The sequence below is a fragment of the Oryx dammah genome, unplaced genomic scaffold (assembly GCF_014754425.2).
Source record: "Oryx dammah isolate SB20612 unplaced genomic scaffold, SCBI_Odam_1.1 HiC_scaffold_25, whole genome shotgun sequence".
Taxonomy (NCBI): domain Eukaryota; kingdom Metazoa; phylum Chordata; class Mammalia; order Artiodactyla; family Bovidae; genus Oryx; species Oryx dammah.
Window position 1 is genome coordinate 85210588 of NW_024070209.1, and position 16134 is coordinate 85226721.

Genomic DNA, 16134 nt, shown 5'->3' on the forward strand with positions numbered 1-16134 from the left:
ACGTGAGATGGATAAATCACACAGTATAAAAATTCTATCTTAATAGAGCTGTTAAACAGTTTTTAATAATAAAAAATTAATGTGATCTGGTCACTCAGCCATTCGAGATTTGACACACAAGTGTAATTTGTACGCTTTGGATGATGGCTTCAGGCCAGCATCCTTCAGCTCCTCTGTCTCCCTGGCAAATGGAGGAGGCGGGGACCGACGTGTCTTGTGTGGACACAGCACACACCCACCCTGTGGCTCGATCCCTTGGTAAAGGGAAAAGCCACTTTCCTCCTCCACCCTCACCCACACAGCAGGCACCTGCACTTCTGCATCTCCCAGAGAAGCGTCCCACAAAGCTCAAAACTAGGAAGTAAGTATCACCACCCAGCTTTCCCAGGTGGCTCAGCAGTAAAGAATCCCCCTGCCAAGGCAGGAGACTTGGGTTCGATCCCTGGGTTGGAAGATCCTCTGGAGGAGGAAACGGCCACCCACTTCAGTATTCTTGCTGGAGAAACCCCACGGACAGAGGAGCCTGGCAGGTCCATGGGGTCACAAAGCGTCAGGCACGACTGAATGAGCCTGCAGGCATTCAAGCATCACCCAGCTGTCCTTACCTGATCGTTATCAGTCTCTTGAACAAAAAATGCTTCTCCATTATCTCCCAGTTTCATGTGCAAATCCACAGATTCCCCGTTGATTTCTATGTCAACCTGAAGGAAAAACATACTTCACCACGACAGGAAACGTCACAGGGAATGCCCAGGTCTCTACACACACTTCAGTTACATACATTCCCAAATATCTCACAGTCCCTAATCTCAACAGGTCAATCTGGTCCATCAAGAAACAGAGTCTAGGGGACCTCTCTGGTGCTCCAGTGGCTAAAACTCCACGCTTCCAATGCAGGGCCATGGGTTCGATCCCTGGTCAGGAAACTAAGATCCCAGACGTCACAACATAGCCAAAAAGAAAAAGAAACGGAGTCTACTCCCCTCCTCCATCATCCCCTGGATCCCTGCAGGCTTGTGGCGCCCAGTGAGTTGAGCACAACAGCAGCGACTATTGAAGCTAGTTCGTCTCGCTCCCTCTCTTGCAAGAGGCTCGCCCTTACAGCCAGCCACCATGGTGTAAGGAAGCCCAGGCCACGTGGAGAGGACAGAGGCATTCTGGACAACAGCCTCAGCTCAGAGTCCAGCTGAGGACCACCCGCCCGGTGAGCCAGAGCATCCACGGAGGAGTCCAGCCTCCAACCTCGAGTCTTCAGCTGAGGCACCAGGCAGCGAAGAACAGAAACTAGCCAGCCTCCTGCATGCCAGACGCCTCCCCCCAAGAGCTTAATAAATAGTTGCTTTATGCCACTATAAATCTTGGTGAAATTGACACAGTCACAGTTAACGGGAACAGTTTTTAATTGCCAATTTAGGGGACCAGCCTTCCCGAAGGAGAGCTAACTGTCAGGGTCCTCGAGGAGCTCCGGATACATAACGCTGCCCCTGCCCTCAGGCCACTCACCACCTTCTCCCGGGAGCGCAGGACCCCCATCTTCCCGAAGCGCACATGGAAGGGGGAACACTGCAGGCTCCCGTTGGGCTGGCGGACCACGATGATGTCGATGCATCCCGACAGGGTGGCGGGGTTCAGCCCCTTGTAGAGCTCCTTCACAGTGACGAACACCTGGCCCGCCAGCTGCCCGACGTAGTTCATGGTCTGAGCCTGGGCGACAGAGACACAAGCGAGACACACACGCAATTAATTCAGCTCCAGAGGTGGCTCAGGTGGTAAAGAATCTGCCTGCAATGCAGGAGACCCAGGTTCCATCCCTGGGTCAGGAAGATCCCCTGGGGAAGGAAGTGACAACCCACTCCAGCTTGCCTGGAGAATCCCATCGATAGGGAAGCCTGGTGGGCTACTGTCCATGGGGTCACAGAGAATCAGGCACAAGTGAGCGACTGACACTTTCACTAGAGCCAGTCAGGATGAACGTGTGTGCACCGCACGCCCGACTTCACACCCTGCTCAGGGCATTTTGCTCTACTGGAATGGGACTCCCACGCCTCACTCAGCTACCCCCACCCCAAACCCCGGCCACCTGGCAAGGCTTAGTCTCAGTCGTCCCTGGGCCGCTCTTCTCTGAGTCCATGGTACCTGTTGACACCGTCCTTACAGTTCTTGCTCTAACTCACGGGCAGGTTTTACAAACCAAATCTCAAGACTCTTGAGAAGAGAGACTGTACGTGGAATCTTTCATATTCCCCACCACATCAAGAAGAGTGAAAGTCACTCTTTGTTAGCCCATGGACTATGCAGTCCATGGGATTCTCCAGGACAGAATACTGGAGTGAGTAGTCTTTCCCTTCTCCAGGGGGATCTTCCCAACCCTGGAATCGAACCCAAGTCTCCTGCATCACAGGTGGATTCTTTACCAGCTCAGCCACCAGGGAAGCCCAAAAAGAGTAGGTATTTAATAATATTACTAGAGACAAATGACTGTTTATCCTTGAGAAGGGAAAAAAAATGACTTTTATTTTGGACAATTTCCACCCTGGGCCTTGCCTGCCTGCTCCATGCTCTCACATTTCTGAGGGATATCTATGCCGGGCTTCAGGTTGTCTGCACAGCTGACCCACTGGAGTCCCCTGAGCAAACATCCACGGCCACTGCTCTGCAAGGGGCCTGGTGCTGGGAAGACAGATTCAAAAGATACAGGCCCCCTCCCCCTAGAGGGACTTGGGCTCGAGAAGGAGAATGCACGTCCATGAGGCTTCTTTTAAGGAGACGCTGAGGAAATTCACTTTGCCAACAAAGGTCCATCTAGTCAAAGCTATGGCTTTTCCAGTAGTCACGTATGGATCTGAGAGTTGGACTATAAAGAAAGCCAAGCACCGAAGAATTGATGCTTTTGAACTGTGGTGTTGGAGAAGACTCTTGAGAGTCCCTTGGACTGCAAGGAGATCCAACCAGTCCATCCTAAAGGAGATTAGTCCTGAAAATTCATTGGAAGGACTGACGCTGAAGCTGACACTCCAATACTTTGGCCACCTGATGCAAAGAGCTGACTCCTTTGACAAGACCCTGATGCTGGGAAAGACTGAAGGTGGGAGGAAAAGGGGATGAGAGAGGATGGGATGGTTGGATGGCATCACCCACTCAATGCACATGAGTTTGAGTAAACTCTGGGAATTGGCGATAAGACACAGAGGCCTGGCGTGCTGCAGTCTATGGGGTGGCAAAGAGTCGGACACGACTGGGCGACTCAGCTGAACTGAACTGAGGAAATGCTATCCAGGGGAGGAGAAGAGCCATCGCGGAGGAGCTGGCAGTTAGCAGGCGGGGAGGAGGGCAGGGATGCTCACTGGCAGAGGGAAGCGGACAGGATACTGCATGTGGAGAGATGTGTGCCTGCAGCGGGAATGCACAGTGGGGACCAGAGCTGACACCTGCCAGGAGATGGGCCAGCGCATGGTAGCAATGGGAAGCCACTGGGGACTCAAGAACACAAAATGATGACTTCATCTGTGACTTAGAAAGAGCATTGCAGTTACAAAAAGGTAGAGAAGGCTGGCAGGAAAAGACCCTAAAGGCAGGCAGGCCAATCTGCAGCTGCTGATGATCGCACAGACGAGAAAAGACACCAGCCTGAAGGGCGGCAGTAAGGGGAGAAACAAGGCAAATGTTGGGGGCCAAAGCAACGGGACCCTCCGCAGTGCTGGGCCCTGGTCCTCTCCTCACAGCTGGGGCTCCACCAGCCACCCCAATGTGACCCGAATCCGCCCAGCTGCCCGAACAGCCTCACCCAGCCTCCAGATGCCAGTCGCCCGCCCTGATGGGACTCAGACACTCAGACGGGCCCAGCCTCCCCTGGGGGTGTGGCTCACGGTCTTGTCCCTGCCGAGTCCTGCCTCCTCCGGCTCCAGCAGCACCTCCACTTCAGGGCCGAGTCCACATACTTCTGTCCCCTCCACTCTGTACACTTTGGTGGACTTGTGAGGCCACGCGGTTTCAAATATCATCTGAGCACAGAGATGTCACACAACGTGACTTCTGACTGACGGGTCCCCAGCCCTCGGCCGGTTTCCCTGCCCTCAAGCAGGTTAGATTCCTCAGCAGATCTAACCAGGAGCTCATGGGACTGACCACACTGACCACCACCCAGAATCCCTACGATGACTCCAGCAGCCACCACGGCACGTGTGTGCCCACCTGGCCCTGGCAAACCTCCATTTACACAGCTTGTAACTGTGAACTTTCTTGCTCTGATGTGTGTCCATTTTGCCATGTGGTTTTCATGTCACTCAGTGAAGCCAGATTCTCCTTGAGGCCAAGGATCAAGCCTGGTCCTTTCAAATTATTACCAAAAAAAAAAGAAGAAACTCCCTTCTATGAGCCTCTCATCTCAACCCCTACAACATAAGCAGAAGTGATTGCGACTTTCCCTGCTCCCAAAAAAGGAAACTGAAGCACTAAAGTGATCAGTCAACTGCCCTGCATACAAACAAGAACTGCTGATTTGATTCTAACAGAACAAGCCAGAGACTGAAGCAGTGAGCAAAACCCTCAAAGAAAAGAGCAAGAGAAAGTCCTCTGGCTCATGGTACAACTTTAAATGACGTTCTCTGGATTAATACACTTCCTCCCTCAGATGCAGAAGTAAGCCGACCTTCAGTAAACACATTCAGATGCACAGACCTGCCTCCCAGCTGCACAGCCTCCACCACTCACTAAGGCCCAGGTACCTAAATTCATAAAATCACACATGTTCTAAGTTGGCTTAACGATACAGGTTAACCAACTCCATGCACAAGGGGAGGCGGGACATTTCCTGAGCCATAGAGAAAAGGACTATTTATAACTCTAACACTTTCTCTAGGGAGACATTTTATAAAAGGAAAGCATCACCACAATGGTCAACCTGGATTTTAACATACTGGGCTCATGAGACAGCAGTGCCTGCAGTATAATAACATTTTTTTACAATTTCTGTCATATGTGTGCATGCATGCTAAGTCACTTCAGTTGTGTTCAACCCTATGGGCTGGAGTCCACCAAGCTCCTCTGTCCACGGGATTCTCCTGGCAAGAATTCTCCGGAGTGGGTTACCTACCATGCCCTCCTCCAGGGGATCATCCCAACCCAGGGATCGAACCCGCATCTCCTACATTCAGGCAGGTTCCTTACCGCTAGCGCCACCTGGGAAGCCCCTTCTGTCATATTCTCGTGACTCTCACAATAACCCAGTAGGTATAAGGCCTTTCAGGTAGGAAAACTGACGGACAAGCAAATGTGCAATGCAGCAAATGCCCAAGATCACTGACCTGGAATCTGACCTTGGCTTTGGCTATGTTGAGCCCCTCTCCCATCCCCCATGGCTTCCTCCAACTTCACCACCCTCACATATGGGCTCTGCCCACCCCTGAATGACAGTGACCCCTGAATAACCGCTCCCCAGCACTGCAGTCCTGAACCCAGGCCAACGTCACCGCTCCGCTGGCAGGGCTCCTGAGAAGGCCTCAGGACCTGCTGGTAGGCATTTTTTATTCATAAGAAAGAGAAAGCTCATAACTGGATGGTATTACCAGCTCTGTGTCCTAGCCTCTCATCTGTCAAATGAGCACACCGGCCTGGGTGACCTGCAAGGTCCAGGTCCAGCTCCAATCGTCCAAAGATAAAGGCTGCACTCTTCAATCCTTAGCAACTGGAAGGGCATGTTTCATAATTTAAATGAAATGTTGATCTGTGCTCTTGTTCTCAAGAACGAAGCATCCTTCCCTGCCCACCAATGAGTACATTCAAGGTAAATGGGCAGAAACCGAGAATTCTAAAGCTGGCAGGATCCTGACTGAGCTCGTGTTCCCAAGATCCTCGTTTTAAAGAAATAAGCCCAAAGGTGGGACATGGCTCAGGCAAGCTCCCCACAATCAAGACAGAGGCAGACATCAATTCCTCCATTTCCAGCCCTGGGATTTCCCCTGTGAGCAGGCCATGGGTGGGCTGATGTGTTTTTTCTACCACAAATAATCAGAAGTTGCTTTGAGATCTTTAGCTACCCTCTCTATTGAATAACTTATTTGCAAATCTGAAACTATCTCCATTCCGAAGCAGAAAATCTGTTCTATAATCCTTAACAAATGACTGAGCCAGGGCCCCACCTGCCAACACGCTCCTAGGAACTGTCAGTGTCTACGCCCTAGGCCAGCTGGAACCGAGCATTGAAAAATTTTTAAAAGGAAGAGCACTCACTACCACCTCACACCTATTTGTGATTTCAGAGACACGGCAGTGAGCAGTAGCTTGAAGTGAGATCTTAGTTCCCTGCCCAGGAATCGAACCTGGGTGGTCTGGATGAAAACCAGGAATCCCAGCCACTGGACCAGCAAGAGACAGTGGCTGGAACAAAGCTTGCCCTGGCTCTTGTCCCTATTGATAAATGCATTTCTCAAGAAGGTGAAAACTGTAAAAACAGGTATAAAGTTTATTATCAGAGACACAGCACCAGTGGGAGAGCTCACAGAGAAATGGTTTAGTTAAGATAGAAGCAAGGCAGAGATGCACACCGGAGAGAAAGGGTGTGGGTACTGTACTCCTAACGAGGAGTACAGTAAAGAAGCAGGTAAGTCGTTTACATAGGGCAGTTCTTCTGGGTCTTTGTCTCCCTTTGGCCAGTTATCTGGTTTCTTTTTCCTCACCTGACCTACCATAGGACCCTCCCAACATCCATGCACTACTTTTTTCAAGAATTCCAACCCAGAGGCCTATGGGGGGCAGAGGGAGGATTCTTGGCATCACATATTATGGGGTGGTGCCCCCTCCTTTTGACCTCAAGAAGTCTTCTGAGCATGTGCAGTGTTCTCCCTTGCCCCAAGGATGGGAAATAAAAGTAAAAGACTTCTTTGAGTTTTTTGAGGTTTTTTTTAATTTATTTATTTTTTAATTGAAGGATAATTGCTTTAATAAATGACTTCTTGATCTTTTACTCAAATGGAGTTTAGCCCTTCTCTGTTCCTGCCATGACTGTTATCTTAAGGTGTCCTCAGGAGACAAAGCCTGGCTCTTTATACTGTTTCTGTTATTTCTATCTCCAAGTGCAAATAGGAGGCTGGTTGTAAATATCTAACCTGGAGCCCACCTATCTCCTGTCTCAGGAAATGCAAACGGGAGGCTAGTTCTAAGTGTCTTGCCTGAAGTCCATCTTTTCTCACCCCAGAGAAATGTAAACAGGAGGCCAGTTGTAAATGCCTTGCCGGAGGCCCATCTATCTCCTGCCTCATTAGGAAGACTACTGCCTAAAAAGCAAGAAAAAACATGCACCGGTGAGGATGTAAAGAATATGGAACCTACATACACTATTGGAGGGTAAATGGTACAGCTATAGAACACAGTACGGTGATTCCTCAGAAAAATTTAAAATAGACCTACCCTCAGTTCAGTTCAGTTGCTCAGTCATGTCCGACTCTTTGCGACCCCATGGACTGCAGCACGCCAGGCTTCCCTGTCCATCATGAACTCTCAGAACTTGCTCAAACTCATGTCCATCAAGTAGGTGATGCCATCCAACCATCTCATCCTCTGTCGTCCCCACAGCCAGTCCCTCCCATTAGGAAGCTTCCACAAGCCTCTTATCCTTACCCATCAGAGGGCAGACAAACTGGAAACCACAATCACAGAAAACTAACCAAACTGATGACTTGGATCACAGCCTTGCCCAACTCAATGAAACTATGAGCCGTGCCTCATGTAAGGCCACCCAAGACAGAAAGGTCATGGTGGAGAGTTCTGACGAAACGTGGTCCACTGGAGAAGGGAATGGCAAACCACTTCAGTATTCTTGCCTTGGAAACGCCATGAACAGACCTATCCTATGACCCAGCAATTCCACTTCTGAGTACACAGCCAAGAGAATGGAAAGCAAGGTCTCAAAGAGATATATCTGTGTTTATAGCAACATTATTCCCAACAGCCAAAAGGTAAAAACAACCCAACTGGCCATCGATGGATGAACAGATAAACAAAATGCAGTATGATACACACAATGGAACGTTATTCAGTCTTCAAAAGGAATGAAATTCTGACACATGCTACAGCTTGGTTGAACCTTGAGGGCATTATGCTAAGTGACATACACCAGTCACAGAAGGACAAATGCTGTGTGATCCTGCTCGTATAAGGTATCCGGAGCAGATAAAGCTATAGAAGCAGAAGGCAGAATGGTGATTACCAGGGGTGGGGGCAGGGTGGAGGAAGTTCGTGTTTCATGAGGACAGAGCTTCAGGTATGCAAGGTGAGAAGAGCTCTGGAGCTGGACAGTGACCGTCTACTGTGTGAATGCACAGCCACGTACGTGTACTTGTATTGAGTCTATTGAGCTGTTCACTCAAAATTGGTTAAAAGACTGGATTTTATGTCGTGTATTTTACCAATTTTTTGTTTTTAATTTACAACACAGATAAAGGAGAATACTGTATCAACCAGATTTCATTTCAGGAAGATGAACATTATTTGGCTAAAAAGTTTCTTGGAGGGACTTCCCAGGCAGTCCAGTGGTTAAGACTTCACCTTTCAATGCAGAGGGTGTGGGTTTGATCCCTAGTTGGGGAGCTAAGACCCCACATGCCAAAAAAAACAAGACATAAAACAGGAGCAATATTATAATAAATTCAATAAAGATGGTAAAAATATATTTAAAAAATTAAGTTTCTTTGAGAGACAGACTGGGTCCAGGAGACCAAGGGGAGAAAGTGGACCCAGGTCACCTCCAGCATCTGCTTGGCCAAGAAGCACAGGCTGGCTGGAAGCAGCCACGCTCTCCTTGACCTTCTGCTCCTCCAAGGTCTCCTCCTGAACACATGCTGGTGAGTGAAAGTGAAAGTCACTCTGTCGTGTCCGACTCTTTGCAACCCCATGGACTATATATTCCATGGAATTCTCCAGGCCAGTATAATGGAGTGGGTAGCTGTTCCCTTCTCCAGGGGATCTTCCCAACGCAGGGATCGAACCCAGGTCTCCCACATTGCAGGCGGGTTCTTTACCAGCTGAGCCACAAGGGAAGCCCAAGGATACTGGAATGGGTAGGCTATCCTTTCTCCAGCAGATCTTGCCAACCCAGGAATCAAACCGGGGTCTCCTGCATTGCAGGCAGATTCTATACCAACTGAGCTGGTGAGTAGGTACCGAATATAGGAGCCAACCAGCACCACTTTCCAAGTTTAACTTCTGTCAGCTCCATCAGAAGTCAAAGCCTCAAGGAAGAAGCTAATTTGCTGGTGAAGAAGCCAGGCCAGCCAGAGTCCCCTGCCGACCCCCGTTCACCTCCCCTCCAGCCGTGGTGTCCACTGAGACAGGACAGGAGAAGGCTGGGAGCGGGTGTGTGCCCTCAAGAAGAAATTGCCTTCGGAACCTCAAGAAGCAGCCAGAGATAAGCAGAACCTGTACACAAAACAAAGGCTGAAATTTCCAGCTGAACAGCTCTGAGAACCCTGCTCTCCACTCATCCCACTCCAAGTCACTTTTTGATCTCTCGATTTTAATCTTCGGATCTGGCAGGAGCTACCTGCTCCACCTGCAAGGCTTCACTTACCGCTCGAAATGGGATTCCTTTAACCCTCATGCAAAGGGTTTTCGAGGAAAGCTGAGCCAGACCTCAAAAAAACAGAAAGATACCCCTCCTGCCAAACTCAGGTTCTCTATGCTGTGCTTAACTCTGAGGTTAACAAACAGGTAAATATATTTTTCTCAACATGACAACTTCCAGGTTGACCTCCTGGAACACAACTAACTTTCTAAGATTATTCCACACCATTGGAATACTGTCTTTCTGAATACTCTTCCGTAAGTTAGAAACCACGGCAGCACTTGTGTTAGACCCCAATAGATAACACATGGAACACAAAAATTCAAAAGCGTATTCCCACAAGGGGTTCCATCTGTAATGTAAATAATCAACAGAGCATCTTCAGCCTGAAAAGCATCAATTACTAAAACTAAATATGGGCCTTTGAATTATTTCAGGCCAACCTCCTTACTCGAAATTCAGGAATCAGGTCCATTCATTTATTATGCAAATGTATAAAAGTGATTTTAATTAATTCCCCTTCTAGTTCTCTCAATGAGACTATTATCAAAGGCACATTATCTACAAGGTAAGTTTCTCCATTTTCATCTTGTGGGCGTGCCCAAAGACATGTGATGTTATGACAGGCAACATCCAATCTGGAAACACTCTGCCCCAGGAAGGATAGTGGGTCAGGACTTCGGGCTGAGAAACCTCACCTTAGCATAGGTCAAAGAGAGTCCAGAGCTGTCTCAGTGGACACTACCCTCAGAATCATCATTTTTGTTAAACCTTCCTCACCTCGACACTTCTTTCTTTAAGCTCTTTAAGCTCCACAAGAGTTCTACTCCACAAGAGTCACTCCTTAATCCATGTCCCATTGCCTCTTCTGTGTCTTCGCCTGCGTGTCAGGCTACCTCATCCATCCCACACCCACATTAACTCATTGTTCTGTGAACTGAACCTCCCTCTGGGCTCTCCTGTTCAGCTGATCCCCTCTCCTCCTATCCTGAGCAGCGGCTTGATAAAACACAGATTGTCACTTGTCTAGGTTGTCATTTGTCCAGCTGGAGAGAGCTGATAAACTTGGGCCAGCATTTGTCCAGCAGCTGGAGAGACCCCATTCACCAAGCTGTCTGCCCTCCTTGAGGACAGGGAGGGGCCTGCTCATCTCGGGGCGCCCAGCCCCTCACATGGCACTGGGCCCATCCCAGGGACCCAGGAAATGCTGCGGCCACACATGACCACGTTTGAATTACTTCCCAGACTGCTGTTGACTCCATTCTTCAGCATTTGCTGGGAGCCTCATCTCTTCTATTTGTCCGTTAAGCGAAGTACCTCTGAAATGACCTGATTGAATTAAATCTATACAGTGACTTTCTTCCAACAAGTGAAACTGCTTCATTGGTTGGGGACACTTTTGCATTGGTTTAGTGGAAATAGAGGAGATACCATCCAAGCTGCCTGCATCCTACTGTTAGAACACTGAAACAGATGCACGGCTCAGAGTGAAGGACCAGGGCACGGGGGACGCCTGTATCCGCCTGTACCCATCACAGCAGAAGAGGATGGGAGCGGTATCAGGTAGGAGGGTGCAGAGCTGTGCCAGAGGTGGTGGGCTCCGCTTATGAGGGCCCAGCCGACCTCGGGGCGGTCATGGCCACATGGGTGGGCACGATATCCTAGTGCTTTCCTGAGGAATGAGGAGGCAGGTCATCACACAAAGAGAAATGAGGAAATATCCGAGACGCAAATGAAACAGAAGTACTGAAAACAAATCCCTCCCTACACTCGTGTTCCAGCAAAGGCTAACCTGAGGACCATCTTGGAAAGGATGTCCACAATGAAACAGAATTTCAGGCTCTCTGAGAAAACAAGTTCTGCAGCGTGTATGAGGTTAACTTTCTGTCCGACGGCCCAGTCTCCCTGAGACTGAACCTAGTTTTTCCGAGAGGCTCTGCTGGAAGCTGCAAAATGTAGCCGGGAAGTGCAACCTTCTTACCTGACACAACTACCAGGAACTCCAAGGGTAATAAGCAGAGGTGAGAAAACAAAATGATGCTTGTTGAGAAAGGTTTACATGAACTTGGAAAACCATGACGGGTGCCTGCTGTCTTTGGGGAGCAAGTGAAGTAAAAGTCACTCAGTCGTATCTGACTCTTTGCGACCCCATGGACTACACAGTCCATGGAATTCTCCAAGCCAGAATATTGGAGTGGGTAGCCTTCTCCAGGGGATCTTCCCAACCCAGGGATCAAACCCAGGTCTCCCACATTGTAAGCAGATTCTTTACCAGCTGAGCCACAAGGGAAGCTAAGGGGAGCAAGGAACACTCCAAAGCCCTCAGCACCCATCCCATCTGGTACATGCTGCAAACAAGCCCTTAGCAAACCACTACTGGCTAATGTCACTTCTTCCCAAATCCCAGGCAAAAGGCCACACAAGCTTCCACTCAACATCTGTACAGCACTTCACAACATACGGAACTCCTTTGCTTAGGTGGACTAATCTGATGAAGATCTAAGCATACTCAGAACTAACATCACTACCCCATTTCCAACAAGGAACTGGGGCACCGGGTTTGTGTGGCATTCTGGGTAGCTCAACTGGTAAGCCACAGTGAGGATGGGGGCCCAGGTGGAACCCCTAGTCTTCCCTGTCCTGCTGAGCACAGCGCTGCCTTCCCATCCCACTGGACAGAACTGGTATAAATGAGTGACACAGCCAACATGCATGCTCAGTTGTGTCTGACTCTTTGCCACCCTTTGGACGCTAGCCCACCAGGTTCCTCTGTCCATGGGATTTTTCAGGCAAGACTACTGGAGTGGGCTGCCACTTCCTCCTCAAGGGAATCTTCCTGACCCAGAGATCGAACCTGCGTCTCCTGTGTTGGCAGGAGGATTCTTCACCTACTAAGCTACCAAGAAAGCCCAGTAAATGTGTGAAGCCCAGTTACAGAAAAATCAGTTTTGCTTTAGCAAAACAGATGGCAATCGTCTAGTTCTAAAAGCCAGATAACATTCAGCACATGTTCACAGGGCATCCCAGTACTACCCAGGTGACCAGAGATTGTAAAGAAAGTTGGAATTACAGACAGGCCCTTCCAGAGCCAAGGATGGAAAGCACAATCTGTGAGACCAAGCTTCTAAGAGAACAGACTCATTCCAGGGGGTGGAGTGGGGAGCTCACCATCAATGGGGGCATGCAAAGAGTCTAAACCATGATCTGATGAAGAGGCTGTAAAGGTAATTCAAGAATGGGGTTCTGAGTTCATGATTCTATGACTTGGTCATAACAACTTCATGAAATCAAGTTTTTATCTCCAACAAGAAACCAGGAGTTTAGAGTTGCTTTTTATTCTTTTAGGGATTGTTTGGAGGGTGAGGAGAGTGGTCGTACAGGGGAGAGGGATTTGTTTTGGAATTATTTTGTCGCATCACAAAAAATTCCAGACATGCACACACCACCGCAAAGTAGCTTAGCAGGTGTGGGTATGGGGGGAGCAGTGCTAAAATTCAAAAATTAGAAGAAATTAAGAAAATGGGAATTGTCCTCTCCCGGGAACACAAAACTAATAAAGACAATGCCCCAAACGACATTCACTGCAAACACAGTTTAGATAACAGGCTCATTACGCATTTCTTGCAGCACACAGGCCACAGAAGATAAGGATTAGTCTAAAAAAACCCAGAAACTGCACAAAATTAGGGGTGTGAACAAAAACAAAAAAATGTTGCCTTCCATTTCAGTAAATCAACAACACTGTCTGCCACTCGGGTGAATAATAAATGTTGCCCCCAATCAAGCCATTGCCCACTGCAGCTGCCCAGCGGTGCACCCTGAGAAGAACTCAGGATAGAGAAAAACAGAATACCCCTGTAGGCAATTAAGATGTATATCAAGGGAATCACTTCAAGGAGCCAGATTCCTGCACCTTCCTGTACACAGACGAGCACTGAAATCATTAACTTGACATGGCTATTTTTTCTGTGATTAGCAGTGATCTTTCATATTCAACTACATTTTTTTTCCAGCAAAAACTTCCTATATATCCTGGATCCTCCCTCTCCTCTCTGGAACACCTAGATTATAGTCCTCAGGTGAAAGAGAAAGTTACTCTTTCCAACCCCATGGACTATGCAGTCCATGGAATTCTTCAGGCCAGAATCCTGGAGTGGATAGCTTTTCCCTTCTCAGGGGATCTTCCCTACCCAGGGATCACAGGTCTCCCGCATTGCAGGCGGATTCTTTACTATCTGAGCCACAAGGGAAGCCCAAGAATACTGGAGTGGGTAGCCAATCCTTTCTCCAGCAGATCTTCCTGACCAAGGAATCAAATTGGGGTCTCCTGAGTTGCAGGGGGATTCTTCACCAACTGAGCTATCAGGGAAGCCCTCAGTAAGGTCACCAAATAAAACATAACTCTCAGGTTTTAGGTTGTGCATGTATTTTTTTTTTTTTAGTGGACAGGGGTCAGGAGGCCCAGACATGACTACTTCCTCCAGCATTGAGGAGCTCTGTGCTGGAGGCCAGCTCTCCCCCAGCCTCTCTGATGAGACTTACCAGCTATCATCAAAAGCGCTAAACAAGATGATAACTTTGAAAAGGTCTTTGCCCTCGCAAAGCACAGGACGAAAAGTGAGTGGTTACTGTCATTTCTTTCTTGAGCAAGTGGCTAGATAAATAAGTCAGACTTGGTTATAGGCTCTGGGTGTGTTATTTTCACAGACATCCACAACCCCCCTTGCCTACCCTTACCCTCAGGGCTGCTTAGAAGGTAAATCCAAAACCTGCCCCCACAGTCCTCAAGGCCTAAAAGGTCAAACACCCTCCTTTCATCAGTTTGTGACTGGAGACATCTTTGGCACACTTGTCCCCAGAATGAGTCATCACTTCCAGGAGCCAGCCGTGTGCGCAGAGACAAACGTGCACTCTGTCACCTCTCCCCCGACAGCAGGTGTGGAATCTGGGCTTAAGGCACATGCAGGGCAAGTCCTGATTGGAAAACCGATGCAACATCCCCTGGCTTTGCGTTCCTGTTATCAACAGCAGGACTGCAGCCCCAGACACCCAACCAGCTACTGCTCCACTGGGGGCCCAGGTTCTGGCCTGCCAGCTACTCTGGTTACAGAAGTGCATCTGAGAGACTTCTCCACATCCACTGAGTTCACGGTCGGCATGAGGCAACGACAGCACGGCGACAAGCCAGTGTGACACAAACCTTCAAACCCGCTGCCCGTTTTCACACGCCACTACGGCTGGCACACCATCCAGATGGTGATAGTAACAAAGAGTTTAAATGGTTTACTTAGTTATCAGAACGATGCAAGGGATATGATTTTCCCATTTTGCAGAGAAGGAAGCTGTTACAGTTCATATAACTTGGGCTGGGTGAGGTGGATGCACCATCCAGATTCACATTGAACCTCTATCCAGCACTGGGACAACGCTGTCAAGCTCTCCAAGACTTGACACTCCAACCTACATACGGGGCAGCACGCAGACCTTAAATTACATACACGGGAGGGTGTAACGCACAGCAGGGTGAAACCTATTCACTTCTCCAACGGGGAGGCCAAACTCAGCCACGATGGTACATTTTGAGAGCTTGATTTCCTGGTTTGGAAACTGGTCTGCCTGCGCCAGAGGTCCGTCTGTGCTTGCTGGTGGGTCAAGCAGTGGCAGACCAGTCTCATCCTCCCACCTCTCTAGGTGGCACACGCGGGTAATCAGAAGACACCAGGGGGCGGGTACATAGGCTGGGCAGAGCCCTGCCACCAGCTGACAATCAGGGCCATGCCTTTTGCAGATCTGGACAGGGTCTCATCACTTTTGAGCTAACAAAGAAAAAGGGCAAATAATTTACTAGTAAAAGAAAAAAACATCTAAATTGAATATCCATGGATAAAATCTTCTCCTCCTCTTGATCCAGATCTACACCTCAAGTCGTTTCTGAGGGTGAGCAACTGGCCGATACCTTCCTGCCCACGCCCACGCCCCTCTCACCCAGTCACACACTCACTCACCTGTGTCCAGCGCCGGGCTTGGCACCAGCCAAGACTTAATTCCTGTCCTGAGACACTGAAAGTCTTGTATCTTAACTGGCTCGGTTATTGAACAACTAACTGAACATGGATGTCCTTTATAACCTTTATGAATGGTGAAGAATTTGCTCTGGGACAGTGAGCCTCAGCCACTGGGAGTATGTAAGCCACCTGGCTTTTCACTCAGACCCTTCATCCTCAAGGACACCACAGAATCTGCCTCCTGGGAGTTCTCCCTGTGGCTTCCTGAAGCCCTAGGATGTCTCCTTCCACTGAGGATGACCCCTTGAGCCCTAACACCGGAGCCGGGTCTCGGAGGGACGGTGGGGGGGCCTCCACTCACCACCCCTGGCTGATCTCCTCTGAGCATATTCAACTGTGCCCCCACGTCTGGGGTCCAAATCCAAGGTCTCCCCAGCTTTGAGCAACAAAACAGATGGGTGCTGCTTTGGAACTGGCCAGGACCACATCCACCTGAGAGGTTATGGGATAAACGCTGGCTTTCATACAAAGCATGAAAAAAAAAAGACAATTCCTAAGAAATTCCAAAACGAT

The 16134-nt window shown here is 49.0% G+C and overlaps 1 protein-coding gene across 4 annotated transcripts in view; it reads right to left on the bottom strand.

Annotated features, from left to right (window-relative positions):
* LPIN1 (lipin 1) overlaps positions 1–16134 on the bottom strand; it is a 128879-nt gene that overhangs the window by 49314 nt on the left and 63431 nt on the right. For all 4 annotated transcript variants that reach the window (XM_040224776.1, XM_040224775.1, XM_040224778.1 and 1 more), the window contains 2 exons: positions 1504–1704; positions 606–701 (listed from right to left, as the gene is read on the bottom strand). In XM_040224776.1, coding sequence (XP_040080710.1) covers positions 606–701; positions 1504–1704 — 297 coding nt within the window. The remainder of the gene's footprint in view (positions 1–605; positions 702–1503; positions 1705–16134) is intronic.